General features: G+C 43.3%; 1 protein-coding gene across 48 annotated transcripts in view; it reads left to right on the top strand.

The window, feature by feature from the left end:
* Nucleotides 1-11818: 11818 nt before the first annotated feature.
* The window catches only part of LOC138813404 (protein FAM114A2-like), a 185365-nt gene continuing 174142 nt past the window's right edge, over nucleotides 11819-23041 (top strand). For 10 of the 48 annotated variants that reach the window (XR_011367781.1, XR_011367792.1, XR_011367802.1 and 7 more), the window contains exon 1: nucleotides 11847-12037. Coding sequence is in view for 3 of the 48 variants with exons in the window: in XM_070001801.1 (XP_069857902.1) it covers nucleotides 11912-12037; nucleotides 12909-13136 (354 nt within the window). In the remaining 45 variants the exon portion in view is untranslated. Of the gene's footprint in view, nucleotides 12038-12908; nucleotides 15928-23041 lie in introns of those variants that run through there. The other 38 variants (XR_011367780.1, XR_011367783.1, XR_011367778.1 and 35 more) reach the window with 12 other exon arrangements.

Below are 23041 nucleotides of genomic sequence, written 5' to 3' on the forward strand. Positions count from 1 at the left end.
AAAAAGCCGGAAGTGGTGCTGTGGCTCAAGTGGTAGAGCAATAGCCTTGAGCTGAAGAGCTTAGGGACAGCGCCCAGTCCCAGAGTTAAGGCCCACGACCAGACCCCCTAGGAATACATACAACATTCCTCAATATAGTAAATGTTTACATGACAAACTGAAACCAGCATTTTACTTAATGGTGAAAAGTTAAAACCATTTCCTCTAAAATCAGTAAGAAGGATGTCCACTCTTTCAGTATCTCTTTAATATAATACTGGAATTCCTATCAAGGACTATAAGGCAAGGGAAAATCATAAAGGTAATACAAATATGGAAAGAAGTTAAACTATCCCTCTTTGCAGATGACATGATCCTGTATTTAAGGAATGCTATAGATTTCTCCTCCAAGTTAAATGAGTTGACCTGAAACTTTGGCAAAGTAGCAGAATATAAAATGTGAAATGGATTATTATTTTTCGTAGTTTTAAATTTTATTGTAAATATACTTTTTATACCTGTTTTATCCTAAATTTATTATTCAGTTTTATGTTTTAAATTTTTATCTTTGTAAATTTGTAGAGTTTTATTTTATTTAGTTTCATCCTATTCAGAGTTCCATTTTATGGTATGCCATAATCCATTTAGGTCTCATCTTCAAAGATACAATCATTTTCAATATCATACACTCATTCTTTTTGGAAACAGATGTGAATTTTTAGCACATATATTTAAAATAGAAATAATATAAAATATCAAGTGATTACAAATATTTTTGACAAGGCATACCTCTGAAAAAAGAGAGGAAATTGGGGCTGAGAAGGTGGCTCAGTGGCAGAGCGCTTGCCTTGCATGCATGAGGCCCTGGGTTTGATTCCTCAGCACCACATAAGCAAAAAGAAAAAAAGTCGGAAGTGGCGCTGTGGCTCAAGTGGTAGAGTGCTAGCCTTGAGCTAAAGAGTTGAGGGACAGGCCCCATGACCAGACCCCCCCTCCAAAAAAAGAGAGGAAATTATACAATGGACAAGACAATCTTTTCAAAAATTGGTGATGGAAAAATTAAACTGGTTTTCTATATGAAGAAGACAAAATAGGACATAATCTCCTAGGCACTACAAAATTCAAGTCAATATCAAAAATTTTAAACTGCATAGCTTTAGAGGTAAAAAAAAAACATAGGAAACTCTTTGAAAGTTATTGACATTTGTATCTACTTATTATATAAAAGTTTAACTGAGTAAAAATAAGAGCAAGAATTAAAAATAGGACTGCATCAAATTAGAACTATTGAGTAGAGAAAGAATTTTTATGTAAAACACACAAAGCTCAAAAATAGATCTCAAATTAAAAGCTATTGCAATTCATAAATGTGTAAATGAGTTGATAGGTTTCAGAAAATACAAATTGTGAACACGTGAAGAAATTGCCAACATATTACAGGCATTAATGTAAATTAAATAAATATTAAAAGTAAGGTTCCATTAAATCCCAATCAGACTGGAAAGCATTAAGAAAATAAGTTATAACATGCTGGAAAGTATAGAATAAAAGACATCATAACATAATAGTGGAAATGTAAGCTAGGGCAACCAGTAAAGATAAATTACCCAATTTGATATTTAGCACATATTGGTCAGTATCTCTTGCAGTTAGTATATAGTGGTATACTTAAGTTACTTCATCTAAACTGACTGGTTAGACAACCTTGACAAGAATTAATGAACTGTATTTATGTCATGTTATTATTTTTTGTGGTCTTATATTACACTGTTCAGAACATAATCACTCTTGAAAATAAAACTTGAATCTGATTATATAAAGCTATAGATCAAGATTCCAAATAAATATTACATTTCCTCTTATATGTGGAATCTAGAGAGATAAATATATGATACAAATATAAAAAGACTATTTGAGGGTGGTTAATAGGAGGAAAGAGGAAGGAGACAGTGTTGAGAACACATGATCAAAGTATACTATATCTATGTATACAAATGAAGCCAATTAAAATTGTAAACAGAAAGCTGAACATGACATAGGAAAGAGTAATAAAGTGGGTAAACAGCAATGGTATGTTCTATGTATGCATAGAGACAGCACAACAAAAATATAGTGTACAACTAATACATACCAATTAAAGAAAACGATAAAAGATTATAGAAAATATGATCTTAGTAGTTATTGGTAGATAAACAATTTTTAAAACACTCATTTAATATTTTATGTATGTATATGAGGTTTTTCTTTTCTCCATGTTCTAATTTTGAAAATATAATTCTATAATTAGTATCATTCTAAAGAAGCACATTCTTAAGAGATACTCAATTTATTTCCAAGATTTTTATTTTTTTCAGTCACAGAATTGGTAATTTTACCCAAGACACAGTTTCAGAAGGTGAATGTTTGTAAAGTCCAAAGACAGTGTCCCCACCCAACATGGATATCATCATGTGTACATATCAAAAGGCAAAACTAAAAGAAAATCTGGTCTAAGGAATTTTGCAGATAAGTCATCTTACCCTTTAGGAGGTAATTCTTGAATATTTTCATGTCTGTTTTAAGAATGTCCACTAGGTATGGAGTTGAGATATTTAGATATTTTCAAAAGAAACAATGGGGTTTTTTTTTTACAGATTTAATTTATTCCCTCTTTTTTAATTTTTAATTTTTTAATCATTTTTTCTGGATTGGTTCCATACCTTAGCTATGGTAAATAATGCTGCAATAAACATAGTTGTCCTGGTAGCTTTAGGATGGTCATGTTTGTGATCATTTGGATAAATGCCCAAAAGTGGGATTACTGGGTCATAGGGGAGCTCTATGTGGAGGCTTTGGAGGAACCTCCATACTGCTTACCAAAGTGGTTGAACAAGTTTACACTCCAATCAACAATGCAGTAAGGTTCCCTTCTGTCCACATCCCCTCCATCATCTGTTGTTATTAGAGTTCCTGATTATATCCATTCTAATTGGGTGAGGTGGTATCTCAATGTTGTTTACATTTCTTTTATGGTTGAACATTTCTTCATGTGTCTATTGGCCATCCTTCTTTTCTCTTCAGAGAAGTTTCTCTTTAAGACTTTAGCCCACTTATTTATTGGGCAGTTGTTTCTTTGAAGATTTGATGTTGGGGGATTTAATTTTTTGAGTTCCAGGTATATTTTAGATATGAGACCCTTGTCCATTGTATGACTAGTGAAGATCTTCTCCCAATCCGTGGGCTTTCTATTGATCTTGCTAGCTATGTCCATTGCCATGCAGAAGCTCTGCAATCTCGTGCTATCCCATTTGTCCAACCTTTCTTTGATTTGCTGTGTTTCTGAGTCTCTTTAAGAAAATTTTGGCCTGTGCCAAGGAGACCTAGGGTTTCTCCTGTTCCATCCTGTAATGTTTTCAGGGTGTCTGCTTTGACTTGGAAGTCTTTGATCCGTTTGGAGTTGATTCTGGTGCAGGGTGATATATAAGGATCTAGCTTTAGTTTTCTACAAGTGATTAACCAATTTTGCCAGCACGATTTACTGAAGAGGCTGTCTTTCTTCCATTCTATTTTTTTAGCTCCCTTATCAAAGATTAGATGGCTATAGCTCTGTGGTTTCATTTCTGGGTTTTCAATTCTATTCCATTGGTCCTGAGATCTGTACTTGTGCCAGTACAAAGCTGTTTTGATTACTATTTCTTTGTAGTAGAGTTTGAAATTTGGTATTGATATTCCTCCAGCACTGTTCTTTCTGTTAAGGATCGTTTTTGCTATTGGGGTCTTTTATTGTTCCATATGAATTTTTGGATTGCCTCTTCTATTTCCTTGAAGAATGAGGTTGGAATATTGCTAGGTATAGCATTGAATTTGTAGATAGCCTTGGGAAGTATTGCCATTTTCACAATGTTGATCCTTCCAATCCAGGAGCATGGGAGGGTTTTCCACTCTCTAAGTTCTGTTTTGATTTCCTTTTTCTTGCTGCTCTTTTTCAAGGAGGTTCAGATGTCTCATTAAATTGTTGGTTTCAGATTCTCCAATTTGTTGATGTAGGAACTCAGAGCTATAAACTTGCTACTGCCTTTGCTGTGTCCCAGAGGAATTGGTAAATTGTGTGTTCATTTTGATGAATATCATGATCATTTGAATTTCCTTTCTAATCTCTTCCGTGACCCACTGGTGATTCAACAGTGTGTTGTTTAGGCTCCATGTGTTACACGGCTTTCTTTGGTGGCTTTTGGTGTTGAGTTCTACTTTTATTCCATTGTGAGAATGCAGGGCATAACTTCAATGTTTCTAAATTTGGACAGGTTTGCTTTGTGGTCTATTTTGGAAATCGTTCCATGTGATGCTGAGAAAAACATGTATTCTGATGGGACTGGGAGAAATATTCGGTAGATGCCTGTTAAATCTAGTTGATCTGTGCAGTTGTTTAGATTTGCAGTTTCTCTGTTGAGTTTTATCCCCTAGTGGGGATAATGGTGTGTTAAAGTACCCAACAATTAATGTCTTTGGATTTATGTGAGATTTGAGGGAAAGTAGGGTTTGTTTGGTGAATAGATATTTAGAATTGTAATATCTTCCTGAAGGAGAGATTCCTTAATTTGTATGTAGCAACCTTCTTTATCTCTTCTCAGTAATTTTAATTTGAAAGCTATTTTATCTTATATTAGAATTGCAAGTCCTGACTGTTTATGCTTGGTAGATTTTGTTCCAGCCTTTCACTTTCAGAATATGTTTGTTTTTATGAGCAAGGTGTGATTCTTGAAGGTAGCAGATAGTAGGATCTTGCTTTTTAATCCAACTAGACAGTCTATGTAACTGAAATGCAGAGTTTAGTCCATTAATGTTGAGAGTTAGGACTGAGTGGTGTTTGGGAGTTCCTGACATGTTATTCACCTTCTTGGGGGATGCAAAAGTTGGGTTCTTCCTATACTTCTTGGATTCTCAGTTTGGGTGTGGTTTCTTGGTCTTTATTGTGGTCTTGTTGGTTTTCTATGTGTAGAACATTTTTAACTAGCTTTTGTAGGGCTGGTTTGGTGGAGATATAGTTTCAGTTTTTCTTTGCTAAGGAAGATTTTCATCTGACCTCCTGTTATGAGGAGAGTTTAGCTGGGTACAGCATTCTTGGTTGATAGTTGTTTGTCTTTAAGGCATGACATACATTATTCCACTCTCTTCTTACTTTGTCTCTGCTGAGAAATCTGAGGTTATTCTAATTGGTTTCCCTTTATAGGTCATTAATGTTTTCTCCTTGACAGCTTTAAGAATCTTTTTTAACTGAATTGATCCTGTGTTGATTCTAATGTTATGGTAGGATGTCCTTTTCTGGTCTATTTGGTGTTCTAAAAGCTTCTTGTATCTGCATTGGCTTATCTTTTTGCATGTTTGGGAAGTTCTCTGCTAGGATCCTGTTAAATAAATTTCCTAGACTATTAACTTCTGTCTCTAGATGCTCACCTACACCAATTATCCTCAGATTAGGCCTTCTGATGATGTCTTCCAAATGTTGAATAGATCTATCATATCTTGGATTGTTGTATGTTCTTTCTCTATAATATCTAGGCTATCTTCAATCCCTGAAATTCGATCTTCTGCATGGTCTAACCTACTGTCAAGGATTTATAATTTGTTTTTATTTCCTTTTCCCCAACTGATTTGTTTAGTAAGGCATCAAAAATACATTCTTGAAAAGGTCAAAAGCTATGTACATATGACCATATAAGATGATACTAAGCGAAATGAACCCCAAGACAGGGACACAAGTGGTTTTTTCTTTCTTGCTATTGTTTCTAACATATTTATAAGGTACCATGTGATTTTTTTGTTTCTTTGTATGTTCCTCCCCCATGGTATAACCTCTGTTTTCACTGTATTTATATTTGCACTGTATTTACATCTTGTATATACACTTCTCTAATTTGGGGAGGGGAAGGGAAAAAACAAAATGCTTAAATAGGGATAAAGGTTGACCCATTGTAACAATGAGATGTACAAGACACTATGTTGAAAATGAACTTTACAATTTTAGCAGGGAAGGGGGTCGGGGGTTGGGGGTGGAGGTAGTTGTGGAGGTGGGAGGGAAGGGATGGTAGGAGAAAAACAAAGGAGGAGGTAACAATGCTTGATAGGAAATGTACTCATTACCTTGCTCATGTAACTATAACACCTCTGTACAGTATTTTTACAATAAAAATACATTCTTGAATTTTCTGAGTTCTGGTCACATGCATATAAGTATGTACTTTGTTAAGTGTGTTAGCTTTATGGTGGTAACCATTTCAAAATGTTTATTTAATATGAAAATATTGTCTAATATTCCTTCAAAATATATAATTTTCTGTGTAAAATTGACCTAGCTAAGGATTAAATATTTTGAAAATTATATCCATGCTTCCATAAACTCATTTTTGGAGAGTTATGTGTTTTAGAAATGTGTTCAACAGATTCTTAGTCGAAAGTATAATAAAATGCACATTTTAAAAATAGGAAATTCACTAATTGTTGTCACAGTCATGAAATACCACTAAAAATTCTCAATGTTTAGAGAAGCCAAATTTCCTGGTACAAGTCATACATTAGTAAGATTATTTGTGATCTTTCATTTCATGAAAGTGACTGTAGTTTTCAATTATATCAAATCAATATTAAGTTACTGACTTTTTACATTCTCATGAGAAATAGAAAATTTACATAAGTGCTAGTCAAAAAGAGTTCAGCATAAGAAACTGTAAATTCACTATGAGTAAATAAGGATGGCATAAAATTTTATTTGTAATGTTTAAGTTTACATTCCTTATATATTTATGTTGAATAATAAAATGTTAGAAAGGAAAACATTGTTTCTTTTCTTCATGATATTTATCAAAGGGCTTTTCATCTGAGCAGCTTTTCATCTGAACAGCACAAATTGGTCTCTGTAGGAAACTTAGTCATAGGGTTTGGCTTTGGACCTCAACACAGATTCAATCCTCCTTAGTAGGGGACATGATTTGTCCTGTTGTTGCTATGTTTTATTAATTGACTTTGTCTCCATTCAAATGGAAGTTGTCCTGGATCCTATTTGCATTTGTCATTCACATAGTTTCTGTATTATACCACACCAGTGTACTATACCATGTCATAGTCCTTTCATCCCTGACTCTATCAAACATATTTACCTGCACCTTCACCTGGTCATGACCTACAGGACTAGCTGTTGGTGGCCATCACACTTGTATTGCTCAATTGAACACATAGTGCACAAGGCTGTCTTCAGAATCACCTCTCTTATGCAGGAGTCCAACATTAGCTGTCAGAAGTATTTCTGCTCAGCACTGTAAGGGACTCCACATCTCTCACACTGTCCACTATCACAACTCAGGCATTCTACCTCACTAGGTGTAGAACCTCTTTTCCAGTGATTGAACAAACAGGCTTGCATAGCTCCTTCATGTCTTTGCCAAGAGGCTAAATCCAGTGCCTCAGGAGGGGCCTCTAGTACATAAACTTCCTGTCCCTTCTTTATTTCTGCCCTTAGTTGTGTACTTTCTGCACATAATCCCAAGCAAACCCTCTGGCTCCACCTCATGTCTTAGCTGAATTTGTACCTTCTGCTCACACAGCAGGCATAGAACTTGCCTGACTCAAGTATCTTGCAAATCAGTCCTTGTCCAGCAGCCTCCAAATGATGAGAGGGCAAGTCTCTGGGAGTGAAGGAAATGTAGGAATTGCTCCCAATCAATAAGAGCCACTTCTGCAGTCTCAGACTCAACAGGAGAATTACTGAATCAAGATTCTCAGGTACTTGTATTCAGGTGTCCTCATTTTGTAACTCAGAATTTTGTTAGTACTGAATCAGGGCCCTGACACTAGCAATAAAATATGCTCATGGGTGCTAGCCTTGGACAAATAGGCTCAGGGACAGTGCCTAGGCCCTGAGTTTAAGACCCAAAACTAAACAACAACAACAAACTTTTCATGGACAATTACTCTTCTAATCTCTGTTACGCCCAAGATGAAGTTGTGGGTTGCAGTCCTCCTCATCCTCTGTCTGAAAAGATGTAAGGCTTCTTATTTTTACTGTAAAGAAGTTGAAAGTATACCAGTCTGATATATTGACTATGCAAGAAAATTGTGCCTGAAGAAAACAGGTGGAAAATGTTCTTTATGGCTTCTTTTCCATTTTTCAAAATCAAAGCCTTCTCATGGAAATACTTCCTAATTCTAGAACGTAAAACTTGCCTTCAAATTGCCTGAAGTGACAGAATTTTATAAATCACATGGGAAAATTTGTATTTTCCATTTCTGTCCTTATGCCTTATGCAATCTTTAGGCATATTAACAGAGGTAGGACCACCATCCTGTCCGTAAGAAGCTGAGTGTATCCATACCTAGGTGGGGGTATCTGGGTTTCTGATACTCATCAAAATAGTGGGTGATAGAAAAAGCTAAAGTTCTGATTTTTGGCTAGTTGAAAGGTCGACAAGCTTTAGCTTCAGAAAACCATGCTTATCAACCATTTCTTTACAATCTCTTGGCTTAATTACTTTTGAAATGTATGACAGAAATGACTCCATTTGGAATCTGACAACATCCCCTGTCTCAATGCTTACTTCCATACTATTAGAATCTGAATGGTTCTTCATCACTGGAATAAGCTTTGTCCCTAGAGGCCTTTTTCGTTGCCTGAATGTGATGTCCCAGTAGTTCTTATCCGAAGTTGGAGTGAAATGACAGTTTAGAAGGGACTCGGTGCTAAAAAGACATCTTATGATCTAATTGGGAGAAAAACAATTTAGAAGGAATGTCTCTTATACTAGTCTTGAAGTCTATTAGGGTAGTTTTCTTTAAATACATTTTTTATTATAAAAATACTACAGAGGGGTTACAGTTACATGAGTAAGGTAATGAGTACATTTCCTATCAAGCAGTGTTGACTCCTACTTTGTTTTTCCTCTATCATCCCTTCCTTCCCACCTCCATAATTACTCCCCCGACCCCCATGGCTCCCCGCTGGGTGAAGTTGTAAAGTTCATTTTCAACATAGTGTCTTGTACATCTCATTGTTACAATGGGTCAACCTGTATCCTTATTTAAGCATTTTTTCCCTTCTCCTCCCCAGATCAGAAAAGTGTATATACAAGATGCAGGTCACTGGAATCAAATACAGTAAAAACAGGGATTATACCATGAGGGAGGAACATACCAAAGAAACAAACAAACAAAAAAAAACAAACACACAGTACACTTTAAATACACTAAAAACAATAGCAAGAAAGAATAGACCTTTTGTGTCCCTGTCTTGGGGTTCATTTCCCTTAACATCATCTTATATGGTCATATGTACATAGCTTTTGACTTTTTCTGCTTGTCCTAGACATACTTTTTTATTGCAAATAAGGGAAACCATGGGATTTATGTTTCTTTGGGCCTGGCTTACTTCACTTAATATAATTTTTTCCAAGTCTTTCCCTTTCCTAACAAATGGGGCAATGTCCTTCCTGATGGAGGCATAGAATTCCATTGTGTGTGTGTTTGTGTGTGTGTGTGTGTGTGTGTGTGTGTGTGTGTGTATCACATTTTCTTGATGCATTCATCTACTGAGAGGCATCTGGATTGGTTCTACATCTTAACTATGGTAATAATGCTGTGATAAACATGTTATCAATCTCACTCTTTCTTCCACTGGGTTACTTTTTGTGACTGCTACTTCACACAGACATTCATCTGGACCTTCCTGGCAGGTCTTAATCACCTCCTCCATTTCTTGGACATCTAAAATGTGTCAAAGAAAAAAAAGACAAAAACATAAATGAGATCCAAAGATTCCGTAATATAAAGATGAAAATATTTTCTCCCATTCTGTTACAGATTTTCAATGATCAAAATAGGAATTAATTTATGATACATGATTTCTCCCTAATGTATTAATTAAAAATAATACTGATATTTAGCAATGGAAAATGTTTTTCTGTGTTTCAGTTTTTCTTTTTATATCAGAAGAAATATTTACTCAAATTATTCAACTAAGTACTGTGAAAGTTTTAAGCTGAACACTTAAAATTTGCCTTTAGTATTCTTGGGGTTGTTTCAAATATTGTTTTGTTTGACCATAGGGGAATAGCTGCTTTGTGTTCTTTAATTTTCTTGAAATAATTTATATATTGTGCTGCTTTGCTTCTCAACCATTAGGTGAGGAACTGGAATATTTTCTAGATTTGGAGACTATAATTGTGTTTTATATATTCCTTTGCCTTTCACCTAAGCAGGGATGGTTCCTGACAGTAGGCATTAATACCTACATCTCTTCAATTCTAACTTCTCATAAGAATTACTTTAAGTATCTGTGGGAATTTTAAAGTTCATTTCTCTCCATCTTATACAGTCTCATCAAAATTCCTTTTTTGACACTCTTGCCCCGCAGAAGCATGGAAGATCAAAGACACTCCAGCTCACGACCTAGTTAATCATCCTCTCTACACTAAAAGATCTAGTTGTGAACTCCAGATCTGTGCGTGGTGTGCGCATGCGTGTGTTGGTGGTGTGGCTGTTACCACTGTGCCATGTGCTGACACAGATCTGTGCCTGTTGTGTGCACGCGTGTGTGGGTGGTGTGGCTGTTACCACTGTGCACATGTGCTGACACAGATCTGTGTGTGGTGTGTGCACGTGTGTGTTGGTGGTGTGGCTGTGGCTGTTACCACTGTGCACATGTGCAGACCCAGCTCTGTGCGTGGTGTGCGCATGCGTGTGTTGGTGGTGTGGCTGTTACCACTGTGCCATGTGCTGACACAGATCTGTGCGAGGTGTGCACACGCGTGTTGGCGGTGTGGCTGTTACCACTGTGCACATGTGTAGACGCAAATCTGTGCGTGGTGTGCGCATGTGTGTGTTGGTGGTGTGGGTGTTACCACTGTGCACATGTGCAGATGCAGATCTGTGCGTGGTGTGCGCACGCGTGTGTTGGTGGTGTGGCTGTTACCACTGAGGGACCATCCGCGGTAGGCGGGAAGGGGACGCTTGTAGGAGGATTGCCTTCGCACGCTGGGGCGCACATGGAGGACCCTGTGGGGGGCCTGAGGGTGCGCGTGAGCGTGCGTGCATCTAGAGCCCCACCCGGGAAGCTCGAGGTCCTGAGTTCAAATCCCACCCTCCCAGCTCTGGTCACAGAGGCCCGCGGGGCCCAGGGGGGTCGGGCCGGGCCGGCCTTCCCCGCAGGAGGGCGGTGCGAGCGCGCCCAAGCAGAGGCCGGGGCCGGGCAGCGGTCAGGCCCAGTGGGCGCTGCGGCCCCCGACCCCCGGCGTCCGGGTCAGGTCTGACTCCTTGCTGTTTTCGGCAGGACCCCGCCGTCCAGGGGCCGGCGCGGGCCTGGGCGCGCTCCCTCCCACACGTGCGCGGCCGGGGGCCAAGGGAGGAGCTGGGAGACCCCGCGGGGCCTGGCGAGAGCCGGCGCACCCGGACGACCCTCGGGGTCGCCGCCGGGGAGGGAGGGGGAATGGGGACCTGCTCAGGCCCTGCCCCTTCCTCCCCTCCGCCCCTGCTCGCTCTCTCGCACGCGCCGCGCAGGCGCAGCGTCGGCTGCGCCTGGGGTTGGCGGGGTTGTTGTTGTGGCGCGCAGACCCCGCCCCTCCGCGTGGCGGCCCCGACCCCCCGTGGATTATATTGTGCGGGGACCAGGGGCGGCTGCAGCGCCGCCGCGGGACAGGGCGAGCGCGGACCCTGCCGACAGCCCAAGCCGCGGCTGCCTCGAAGACTCGGCCCCGCCGCCGTCGCCGCCGCCCCCATCCCCCGGCCCGGCCGAGCCGCGCACCTCAGCCGCAGGTCGCGCGGAGCCGCGGGCGCCGCGGCGGGAGGGCGCGAGGCGCTGAGGCGCCGCCGCGGGGCAGGAGCCGGAGCCGGCGGCGCGCGGGCTCGACCGGCCCAGCCGCGGCGCCCGCCCGGCCATCGAGCGAGCGAGCGGGCGTGGGCTGGCGCGGCAATGTGCCCGGAGGAGCGCGGCGCCACGGGGCTGGGCGAGCTCCGCTCCTGGTGGGAGGTGCCGGCCATCGCGCACTTCTGCTCGCTCTTCTGCACCGCCTGCTGCCTGCCGGACTTCGAGATCGAGGTGAGCGGCGGGGCCGGGCTGGAGGTCAGGACGGCGTCGTGAGGGAGGGGGCCGGGGCCGGGCCCGCCGGCGAGTCCGGGCGGCGCTCCCCGTACCGCCGGTACATCTGGCGGGGCGCCCGCTTGCGGTCAGGGGTCGAGCCTGCTTTTGTCAGGGCCGCCAGGGAGCCGGGCGGGCGGGCGGGCGGGCGGGAGGCGCCGCGAGCCTCCTCGGGGCCGGGCCAGGGCCGCCGGGAGCTCGTCCCTCCCCAGCGAGGCGGCGGCGCCCGGCCGCCAACTCCGGACGAGGGGGGGCTCCCGGGGCCTCGGGGAAAGTCTGGCGCCACGTCTTCCCGCCGCGCCCGGCCCAGTCCGGCCCCGGGGGGGGGGGGGTCGGTGGGGAGGGCGCGGGGCTGGAAACTTGCACGGCTTTTGTGTTGTGGTGGTTGTTGTGTTGTCCTGTTGTTGTGTTGTTGATGTTGTTGTGTTGATGTTCCCCCCTCCCCCCCGCCCTGCGCCCGGCCCGGCGTGGGAAGCCGCGCTCCCGGGGCCGGGGAGGCGAGCGCGGGCCTGGAGAAGCGGGGTTCCAGGCGCCAGCGGCTGGAGCTCCCGCGGAGCGCGGGACAATGCGATGCGGGCTGCCTCTAGCGGAGGGGGAAGGGGGAGGAGGAAGAAGAGGGGGAGGAGGAGGAAGGAGGGGGAGAGGGGAAGGGGGCTGTGGTACCTAACGACTTTCCCTTTTCTCGGTGGGAGCCCCATCACTAGAATCCGGGCAGCCGAGGCTCGCGAGCCTGAAGTCCGCAGGAGGGATGGATGGTTGGATGGATGGATGGTTGAATGGTTGGTTGGTTTGTTTTCTGACAGTTACTCCCGAATGTTCTGAATTTCCTTAGTGGGTCAGCAGAAAAAAAAACACCCCGACGACGGCCAGCGAATCAGGGCTGCGTCTCTCCGTGGAGGCCGCCGGGCCCAGCACCCCGTACCCCCTCCTTGGGCTCCAAGGGACCTTGGCGAGGACGCTGCGTCAGGAGAGCCTTTGGGGGGAAACGGCCCGGGTCCCCGGGTCCCCCGTGAACCCGTTTTGTGGATGGAAAAGGAGAGGTCGGCTCATTTCAGCCTGAAGACAGCCATGCTCCCAGCAGCCTGGGAATGATTTGTCCTGGGTCCTACAGGTGTGTGGCTTCTGAGTTTTAGCGGGCTCACTTCCTAAAGAGAAACGCAGATTGTTTGAAGAGGTCAAGTATATTTAAAGGAGAAATGAGAAGTGATTGTAGCTTACACAGTGACTGGTGCAGACACCCGAAGTGACTGTCTTCTAATTCTAGTCTTCCTTGGGAATAACTTTTTTCTTTTCACTTAAAATATATGCAATTTGAAAAACACCTCAGATACCTATTTAGATTCCAACATGTACGCCCTGTAAGTATTCTTCACACATCTTTTTCTTTGGAGACGTTAGGTAACCTACTTACTTAACGCTCTGGTACTTGTATCTCTATCGTAGATCATGTGTATTTATTTTGATATGCCCCCCTTTGTGTGTGTGCGTGTACGTGTGTGCACGTGTGCGTGTGCATGCACACCCCTGAGCTGCTGCTTTTTTTTTTGGGCCCAAGGCTTGTATTCTACCCCTAAGCCACAGCTCCATTTCTGACTTTTGGTATTTATTGGAGATAAGAGTCTTCTCACAGACTTTTCTGAGCAGGCTGCTTCAAACCATGATCCTCAGATCTCAGCCACGTGAGGAGCTAGGATGATGGGCCATATGGCTATGTTTTAAGTAAAAAAAAATTTTCGAAAGTTGAGAAATGTTGAATTAGTTGTCTACCAAACTTGACTCAACTGTGAAGAACTGAGGACACTAATCAGTTTTGATTCAGTATAATTGATTTTCATTTTTCTTAGGTAATTAAAAAATATCAAATAGTTTATTGGCCTGACTGTTTAAGAAAAAAAATCTGGCTGGGAATGTGGTTTAGTAGTAGAGTGGTTGCCTAGAATACATGAAGTCCTGTGTTCAATTCTTCAGCACCACATAAAACAGAAAAAGCCGGAAGTGGTGCTTTGGCTCAAATGGTAGAGTGCTAAGTCTTGAGCAAAAAGAAGCTCAGGGACAGTGCTCAGGCCCTGAGTTCAAGCCCAGAACTGGCAAAGAAAAAAAGAAAAGATTCCTAGGTTAGGTCCTAGGCCCTACAGTGGTAATGTACAGCAACTTGAAAAGATAGAAATGGTGGGCTGGGAAGGTAGCTCAGTGATAGAGCACTTGCCTTGCATGCCTGAGGCCCTGGGTTCGATTCCTCAGCACCACATAAGCAAAAAGAAAAAAGCCAAAGTGGTGCTGTGGCTCAAGTGATAGAGTGCTAGCCTTGAGCTGAAGAGCTGAGGGACAGCAGCCAGGCCCAGAGTTCAGGCCCCACGACCAGACCCCCCCCCCCAAAAAAAAAAAAAGATAGAAATGGTGAATAATACCAGGTAGAAGTTGGATATCATTTCTTCTCTAATGGGGGCTTGAACTCACAGCCTCTCAATTTCCTTGCTCACTGCTGGAGCTCCAACATTTGAGCTCTGCCTCCAGGCTGGCTTTAAAATTTTTTTGGTGTCATTCTTGTGGTTTGAATTCAGGGCCTGGGTGCTGTCCCTGAACTTTTGTGCTCAAGGCTAGCACTCTGCCACTTGAGTCAAGGCTCACCTTCAGGCTTTTTGGTGGTTAATTGGAGGTAAGAGTCCTACAGACTTTTTCATGCCCTGATTAGCTTTTAACCAGAATCCTCAGATCTCAGCCTCCAGAGTAGCTAACATGCCAGCCTGGCATGGTTATAGGAGAACAGAGTCTACCACTGGAGCCACAGCGCCACTTCTGGCTTTTCCTGTGTATGTGGAACCGAGGAGTTGAACCCAGGGCTTCATGCATGGTAGGCAAGCGCTCTACCACTGAGCCAACTTCCCAGCCTGTGTTTTGTTTTGTTTTGTTTTATTTTATTTTAAAGGAAGCCAGTTTTCACCTGTGGGACAGATCTCTTCCTCTCTTTTTAACTCTTGATCACCACCTGGCTGAACATTTGGATTTGTAGAATCCTCAAGGATTCTATTTTTTTTTTTTTTTTTGGGTCCGGTCGTGGGGCCTGAACTCTGGGCCTAGGTGCTGTCCCTCAGCTCTTCAGCTCAAGGCTAGCGCTCTACCACATTGAGCCACAGCACCACTTACTGTTTTCTGGTGGTTAATTGGAGATAAGAGTCTCAGAGACTTTTCTGCTCAGGTTGGCTTTGAACTGTGATCCTCAGATCTCAGCCTCCTAAATAGCTAAGATTACAGGCGTGAGCCACCAGCACCTGGCTTGGAGATATATCTAAGGACTTCAATGTTTCTGTGCCCTAAATAAAGTGTTTGTAATCATCAGTCCAGAAATCTGTGAGTGTGCGGTTAATGATCCTTTACATTGTTTAATTGTGGTTTAAAAAATAATAACATAAAATTGCCAGGTGGTAGTGGCTCACGCCTGTAATCCTAGCTACTCAAGAGGCCAAGATCTGAGGATAGTGATTCAAAGCCAGCTGGGGTAGAAAGTCCGTGCAACTCTTATCTCCAATAAACTATTTTAGAAAAGGGGGGCAGAGGCTAGAAGTAGAGCTTCGACTCAAGTAATAAAGAGTCCTGACCTCAAGCAAAAGAAGGTTAGGGATAATTGCCTGGGCCTTGAGTTCAAGTCCCAGTATGGGCACACATACAATTGCATAAAATTATATAAAGCTTGAATATTATAGCAAAAAAACGTAAAAATTTGAAATAACCCACTATCAGCCATGAGATTAAGAACTTGTAACATTGTAGCTTATTGCATATTTATAAGTTTCTAAATATATTCACAATGTATTTGTGTCATATAGTAGGGATTTTTTCAGAGGAGACTGAAGTATTCGGGTGATTAAGACAGTGGATTAGTGACACTGAATTAAATCGTTGGCATCATTAAGTACCTACTATGTGCTTTATATAGAAGTAGATAATATTAGTTAGGCTCATAACTGTCCTGTCAGAAGATTGGCAGTTAATAAGTAGTTCAGAGCAGGGTGCTGGTGGTTCATGTCTGTAATCCTAGCTACTCTGGAGGCTGAGATTTGTGGATGTCGATTCAAAGACAGTCCTGGCATGATAGTCCCTGAGACTCTTACCTTCAGTGTACCACCAGAAAACTGGAACTGTGGAACAAGTGGTAGAGCGCTGGCTAGAGCTAAAGAGCTGAGGGACAGCGCCCATGCCCAGAATTCAAGCCCCAAGACCGACCAGAAAAAGAAAAAAGTAGCTCAGAGCCACAATTGTTTGTTTATTTTTTGTTCATGGGGCTTGGGTGCTATCCCTGAGCTTTTGTGCTCAAAGCTAGTGCTCTACCACTTTGAGCCACAGCTCTACTTCTGATTTTGGGGGGGGTTAATTGGTGATAAGAGTTGCATAGACTTTTCTGCTTAGGCTGGCTTCAAACTGTGATCCTCAAATCTCATTCTTCTGAGGAGCTAGGATTATAGGCGTGAGCCACCTAGCTTGTTGCCCAGCTTGTATTCTATTTAATCTAGCATTATGTAATTGCTTAATATTTTAGTGGTTAGGTTGGCTAAGTTTTGTTGACTCCAAAGAGAAAAGTTAATTGGTCTCTTCTTCAGAGATTTAGCACTTTCCCCTAACCAAGTAGTCTTCTCAGAAACTAGTGCCTTACTTGATAAGGGAGATTTTTCAGTGGTCTGATCCGAGGGAACTGGAAATGTTCATGTAGAATCATTTATGTAGTTCTTATGGTAGCAAGATAATGAAAATTAATTGATTGCTTTCTTGTATCTTTTAATGAGCTTCTTGCCTTTGAGAACCTAATCTTTAGCTTTGCTGTGTCTCTTTCTAGTTCTTTCTTCATTTTTGGTTAGTACTGTGGCTTGAAGTCTGGGCCTTGAATCTTACTAGGCTTTTTTGTTCATGGCTGGCTTTCTATCTGTGGAGCTGGTGAATTGGAGATAAAAGTCTCTTGAACTTTTCTGCTGGTGTGTCTGGTTAGCTTGTAACCTTGATTCTCAGCCGGCAGCTTCTTAAGTAACTAAGGGTTATATTTGTGAGTCACTGGTTGGTGTTGGGCTCTGATTGTGGTTTTATGTGGTTTAAAGTCCCTTACCTAACCCGCATGATCACCTGGGTATAATATGCTGAGTCTTGAATGTTATACTTGGTGTTTCCTTGGATTAACTCCTTACTGGGAGCACAAGCCATGAATTTACACATTAAAATAAGTACTGAATGTGGCTAAGTGGTAGAGTGCTTGCCTAGTGTGCATGAAGTTCTAGGTTCCACTCCTCAGTTCCACATACACAGAAAAAGCCAGAAGTGGTGTTGTGGCTCAAGTGGTAGAGAGCAAAAGCTGCTCAGGGACAGTGCCCAGGCTCTTGAGTTCAAGCCCCAACCTGGCTCCTCCCTTTCCCCCCCCCCCCAAAAGACTAAAGGTTAGGAGGAACTTAAAAATACAATCAACAGTTCCTAAACATGGTGCCAAAGGATGGGTGGTCGATTTTTGAGTTCGTATACTTATACACAATCTGCTGGCAGTGTGTTTGTGGTTTAACATTTTAATCAATTCTGAAGGAGGTTCTTCAATCAAAGGTTTAAGAGGCCTCAACTACAGGAAATAATAAGTTAGCCCTGATTAGGGTATTCATTTCATGATGACTAGATGTAGTGGACTGAGTGAGGAAACATGTATTTTTTTTTTTCCTGGCAGGACTAGGGATCAAGAAAGAAGGTCTCTAGTGTACTAGACAGGCAGGTGTTGTACTGTTGAACTACACTCCCAGGAAACTATTTTAATTGAAACATACTGGCCTTTGTTTTTGTATTGGTGCTGGGTACTGTCTTTGAGCTTTTCTTGCTCAAGGCTGGTGCTGTAACACCTGAGCCTCACAGACTTTCCTGCCTGGGCTGACTTTGAACTATGATCCTCAGATCTCAGCCTGCTTTGTAGCTAGGATTGCAGGCATGAGCTACCAGAGCCCAGGTGTCCTGTCCTGTCTTGTCTGTGTCTTTCTCCTTCTTTCCTCTTTCCCCTCCCTCTCTCTTCCCTCCCTCCCTCCTTCCCTTCCTTCCTCTCTCCCCCTCTCCTCCCTTTCTTTCCTTTGTTCTTTTGTGTATGCTGGTACTGGAGCTTTTGAGCACTGTCCCTTAGTCTTTGGCCACAGCTGGCACGCCACCACTTGAGCACAGCTCTACTTCATGGTTTTTGGTAGTTAATTGGAGATGGGTCTCACAGACTTCCCTGTCCTGGCTTGCTTTGAACCATTATTCTCAGGCCTTAGCCTCATGGGTAGCTAGGATTATAGGCATGAGCCACCAGTACCTGGCCAGAAGATCTTTTTTAAGCCTTCTACTGAAACTGAGTACAGGGGCAAGATCATGTTTCTTCTTTTCTTCTCTCTCTTGCGTGGGCTCTCTCTCTCTCTGTCTCTCTGTCTCTCTGTCTCTCTGTCTCTGTCTCTCTCTCTCTCTCTCATTCTCTCTCATTCTCTCTCATTCTCTTCCTCCCTCCCCTCCCCTCATCACTCCCTCCCCTCATCTCCCTGACCCCTCCCCTCTCTCCTGTCCCCCTATCCCTGAGCTCATTTGCTCAAGGCTAGCTATCTTCCACAAGGTGCTAGTGGCTCACACCTGTAATACTCAGGAGGTTAAGATCTGAGGATCAAAGTTTGAAACTAGCCCAGGCAGGAAAGTCTGGGAGACTCTTACCTCCAGTGAACCACCAGAAAACCAGAATGGTAGAGCTCTAGCCTTAGGCAAAAAAGTTCAAGACAGTGTGGGAGTCCCAGAGTTAAGAAGCTTCACAATTGATTTTTAAAAAAAAGGACTCCTGGACTCTCCTGCCTGAGGCTAGCTTTGAACTGCCATCCTCAGTTCTTAGATTTCTGAATAACTAGGATGATAAGCATGAGCCACCAGCATCCAGCTGAGTTCCTATTTCTTTGGTTGTTGTGGTGGTGGTTAGTCTTGGGGCTTGAACTCAGGACCTGGGGCACTGTCTCTGAGCTCTTCAGCTCAAGGTGAGCATTTTTTACCACTTGAGCCACAGCACCACTTCAGGTTTTCTGGTGGTTCCTTGGAGATCAGAGTTTCATGGAGGGGCTGGGAATGTGGCTTAGTGGTACAGTGCTCGCCCAGCATGCATGAAGCCCTGGTTCACCTCCTCAGTACCACACACAGAAAAGCTGGAAGTGGTTCTGTGGCTTAAGTGGTAGAGCGCTAGCCTTGTGCCAAAGAAGTTCAGGGACAGTGTTCAGACCCTGAGTTCAAGTCCCAGGACTGGCAAAAATAAAAGTCTCATGGACTTCCCTGCCTGGGCTGGCTTTGAACTGTGATCTTCAGACCTCTGACTCCTGAGTAGCTAGGATTATAGCGGGGAGAGTCGATGTTTCTTTCAGCAAATATTTATAAAGCATCCTTTGTGTGTTAGGCAGGCCGAGTAGGTGCTGGTGTGAAACTTGTAAACACAACACAAAAATAACTGCCTTCTTTTTCGTGGAGTGAGCCAGATAATAAGCAAATCAGTAAATCCTGGATGAAGTCTGTCAACGGGTTGTAAGAAATAAAGCCCAGCCGGGCACACAGAGCGAGGCCCATCCCTTAGTCACTGTAGTTTAATTTATGGTGCTGCTCCTCACTAAAAGGTGTATCTGGCCCCAAATAGCATTGCTGAGGAAAGAATCACAAAGATCCTGAGCCTGTTCCTTTTTTTTTTTTTTTTTTTTGCCAGTCCTAGGCCTTGATCTCAGGGCCTGGGCTCTGTCCCTGAGCCGCTCTCTGCTACTTGAGACACAGAGCCATTTTTGGCCTTTTCTGTGTATGTGGTACTGAGAAATCAAACCCAGGGCTTCATGCATGCTAGGCAGGCACTCTACCACTGAGCCACCTCCTCGGCCTAGACCATTGCTCTTTTAACAGTAAGAACTACTGAGAAAGACACTGAGCCCATGTTTTCGACAGATGTGGACTAGTGTTTGCTAGAGGCTAATATGAAGACGGAACAACAAAAAAGCAATGAACAGCACCCAGTGAAAAATGAAAATATATGAGGGTGGGTGACACCGCTCTCTGGAGAGGTCTCAGTTTCATACATGAGGTTGCAGCATGGAGGATAGGCAAGCCACAAACTAGACCTGGGTTTTATTTGTGGTTCTATGTACGAGGATCTCAAATACAACAGAACAAAGAAGAGTGAAAGAAGGGCAAAAGATAGTTTTAAGACATTTATCCTCCAGAATTCCTCACAATTTTAGGTCTAATTGAGGAAAAGGTTAATCTTTAAGCCTCAGAAGCTATTTTAAAAGTAATTTGGACATTGAACAGAAAGAAGAAATCCCTAGTTCAGATGCGCCGAGGATGGATTTGTAGGTTTCATTTGGTAGATCGTTACTTGGTGGTACAGATCCTGACCAGGGTTCGCCACCATGCTTGTTATGCATGCTCAAAAACACTCCTAAAATCACGGGATTTTGGGTCTGTGAAATACCTAGAGTTCATCTAACATAAAATTCTTGCACGGATGAGCCATCTGAAACCCAGACTCAATGGCAGAGAGATGACCTGCAGTCCAGTTGTGGTTCCTTTTCAGAGTGAGCTCAGGGACAGGGCATGTGGCAGAATGGTGCATGTGCTATGGGAGCCCTGAAAGAAAGGGTGTCACACAGCTAGATGGAAACCCAGTTGCCTGGCGGCGCCCTCCCACCCTCGCGTCTCTGCGCTGCACATGCGTGTTTCTTGTGCTTGGCCAGTCCTCATTCTGGACCCTTAGCACACCAGGAATCTAGCCCTGAGCCTCACCTGGTCACAGGGCAGATGGTTGCTTGTACTGAGCCGCCCAGTTGTATTTTAGGCTGTCCTGATAGTGTTCCACAAAATTAAGCAAGACAGAATTTACATCCCTGTAATTTACATCCCCAGATGCCAACATGAGATGTCCTCGGGGGTGGGGGACTGGTGCACACCGAGGAGTGTCCCTGGCTCTACACCACAAAACAGTGATCCCCTCCCTCCCATTCAAACTCTTCAGTATTCACATTTAGAGAAATTGAAGGAAGTTGCGAGGCTTCCAGATTTGCATGCTGTCAGCGGTTGTACAGGTCAGTAAACCTGGGAAACAGATGTTAGGTTTTATTCTTTCCTTGGGGAATCATTAAAGAAGCATGTTTTGGAGCAGTAGGGAGGGAGATGTGAAGCTGCCTGGCTCTTTCTATAAAGGCCTCTGCTGCAGGCTGGCTGCTTTGTGCTGTTGTAGCCTTGCGGCCATTGCCTGCCAGCACTCTTGTCAGCCCTGGAGCAGGTGCCCTGGTGGACTCGGGAGGGGGCTCAGCTCAGCTGCAACCAGGTCAAAAGTTCAGGACTTGAGTTGGAGAGAGAGAGAGAGAGGGAGAGAGAGAGAGTGTGCGCGCGCGCGCATGCACGCACACATGTGATGGTGGTGATAATATGTGTTCCGGACACATAACACATTCATTTTCCCATCAGTTTCAAAATGACAGAACTCTAATAATCATTCATGATTTCTTGAATGTCAATGGGTTTCCAGGCAAAGATACCAAGGTGGTATCTACCATGGGTAGATGGTTTCTAGAGAGGATGGCATTGTGGTGGTGACCTAGGCAGCCTAGTGTACTTGTGCGAAGAGTTTGAGCTTCTTGAGGGAACATATTACAGAACATCAAGGCAGTGTTTTCCTCTTACCCGTTGCTCTTGTCTTTTCTGGAAGCACCTATCACCTAGTCTTGTCTGGGCTATTTCATTTGGTCCTTACAGATGAAGGCCAAAGCCTTGGTGCTGAGTATTGAATCCAGGGTCTTGTAACTGCCAGGCAAGCATTCGCCCTCTGAGCCACAATGATGTTCTCTCTCTCTCAGCTGGGGTTAAGTCCTGAACCCCCTGCCTTTGTTTTCTCTTCACTCCATTTTTGTGTTCTTCTCCTGATGTCCTGGGACTTGCTCTGGGGTTGGTGGAGGAGGGGTAGAGTTCTGGCCTGCATTAAGGTGCTAAAATCCTAGAATTTGTGTGAAATCAGTTACTTTCACAGCCAAAAGCAGTGTTTTCTTCACAGAGCAAGTGACCCCTTACAGTAATGCTCTTGTGTGCTGTGTGGTATTTATGTATGCTGACTTGAAATTAGTATACAAAACTAGATGGAGGATAGTATTTATTTTCTCGTTTAAAGTTCCTGATACCATGCGACCTTTATGAGGTTTACATGGTGTCATTTTCTTGTATATCTTACACTGCAGTGGACAGCTTGTAACCTTGACAGGCAGCCCGCATTCCTTAGGCAGGTTTTCTGGAGTAATTGTGTGACTTGGCAGTAGGTAACCTGAACCTAACATGATAGCAGACTGCGCCTGGTCTTTCATGCCCCTCCGTCCATCCATAACATCCCCCCATCCCCCAAAAAAAGTGAAAATAGGGGAGTGATGGGGCCATGATGATCCTTTCTTCATATTTTAATGTTAAACTTTAAAGTCACCTCCAGATAATTCCCTCAGAGTAACTCACTTATAATTGAGAAACTTTTAAAGCTGGCTTGTTTGCTGTGTTTTCCCCCTTCTGACCAGTCCTTTTTAATGACTACTTTTTCCCTGAGTGTTAGTTCTATTAGGCACAATAAATAGCACACCAGGGATGGTGGATTTGCTTGACAAAGTCCGTTAAATTAACAGATCTACTTTAAATCCTTTCTTCCATTTTTATTGTGTGTTCTCTTTTCCCGAAAGATTGTTTGTAAATAATCCTATATATGGATAAGAATTTTTTTATTTCCTGGAGTCGTTTGGTACACCTTTATGGAGGGAAAGGTGTTCAAAGAAGATTTCTCAGGTTGCCATAATGAGAAGTTTCCCACTCCTAGACTGATATTGATTTAAGTGAATATCTTACACATGTACTGATTTTTATCTATTGTTTCTGACCTTTCTTCTTAATCCCCGTGTGTTACAAATGGCACACAGACCAGCTTGCATCATGCTGGGA

The sequence above is a fragment of the Dipodomys merriami genome, unplaced genomic scaffold (genome assembly GCF_024711535.1).
Source record: "Dipodomys merriami isolate MVZ:Mamm:240054 unplaced genomic scaffold, mDipMer1.0.p SCAF_599, whole genome shotgun sequence".
Taxonomy (NCBI): domain Eukaryota; kingdom Metazoa; phylum Chordata; class Mammalia; order Rodentia; family Heteromyidae; genus Dipodomys; species Dipodomys merriami.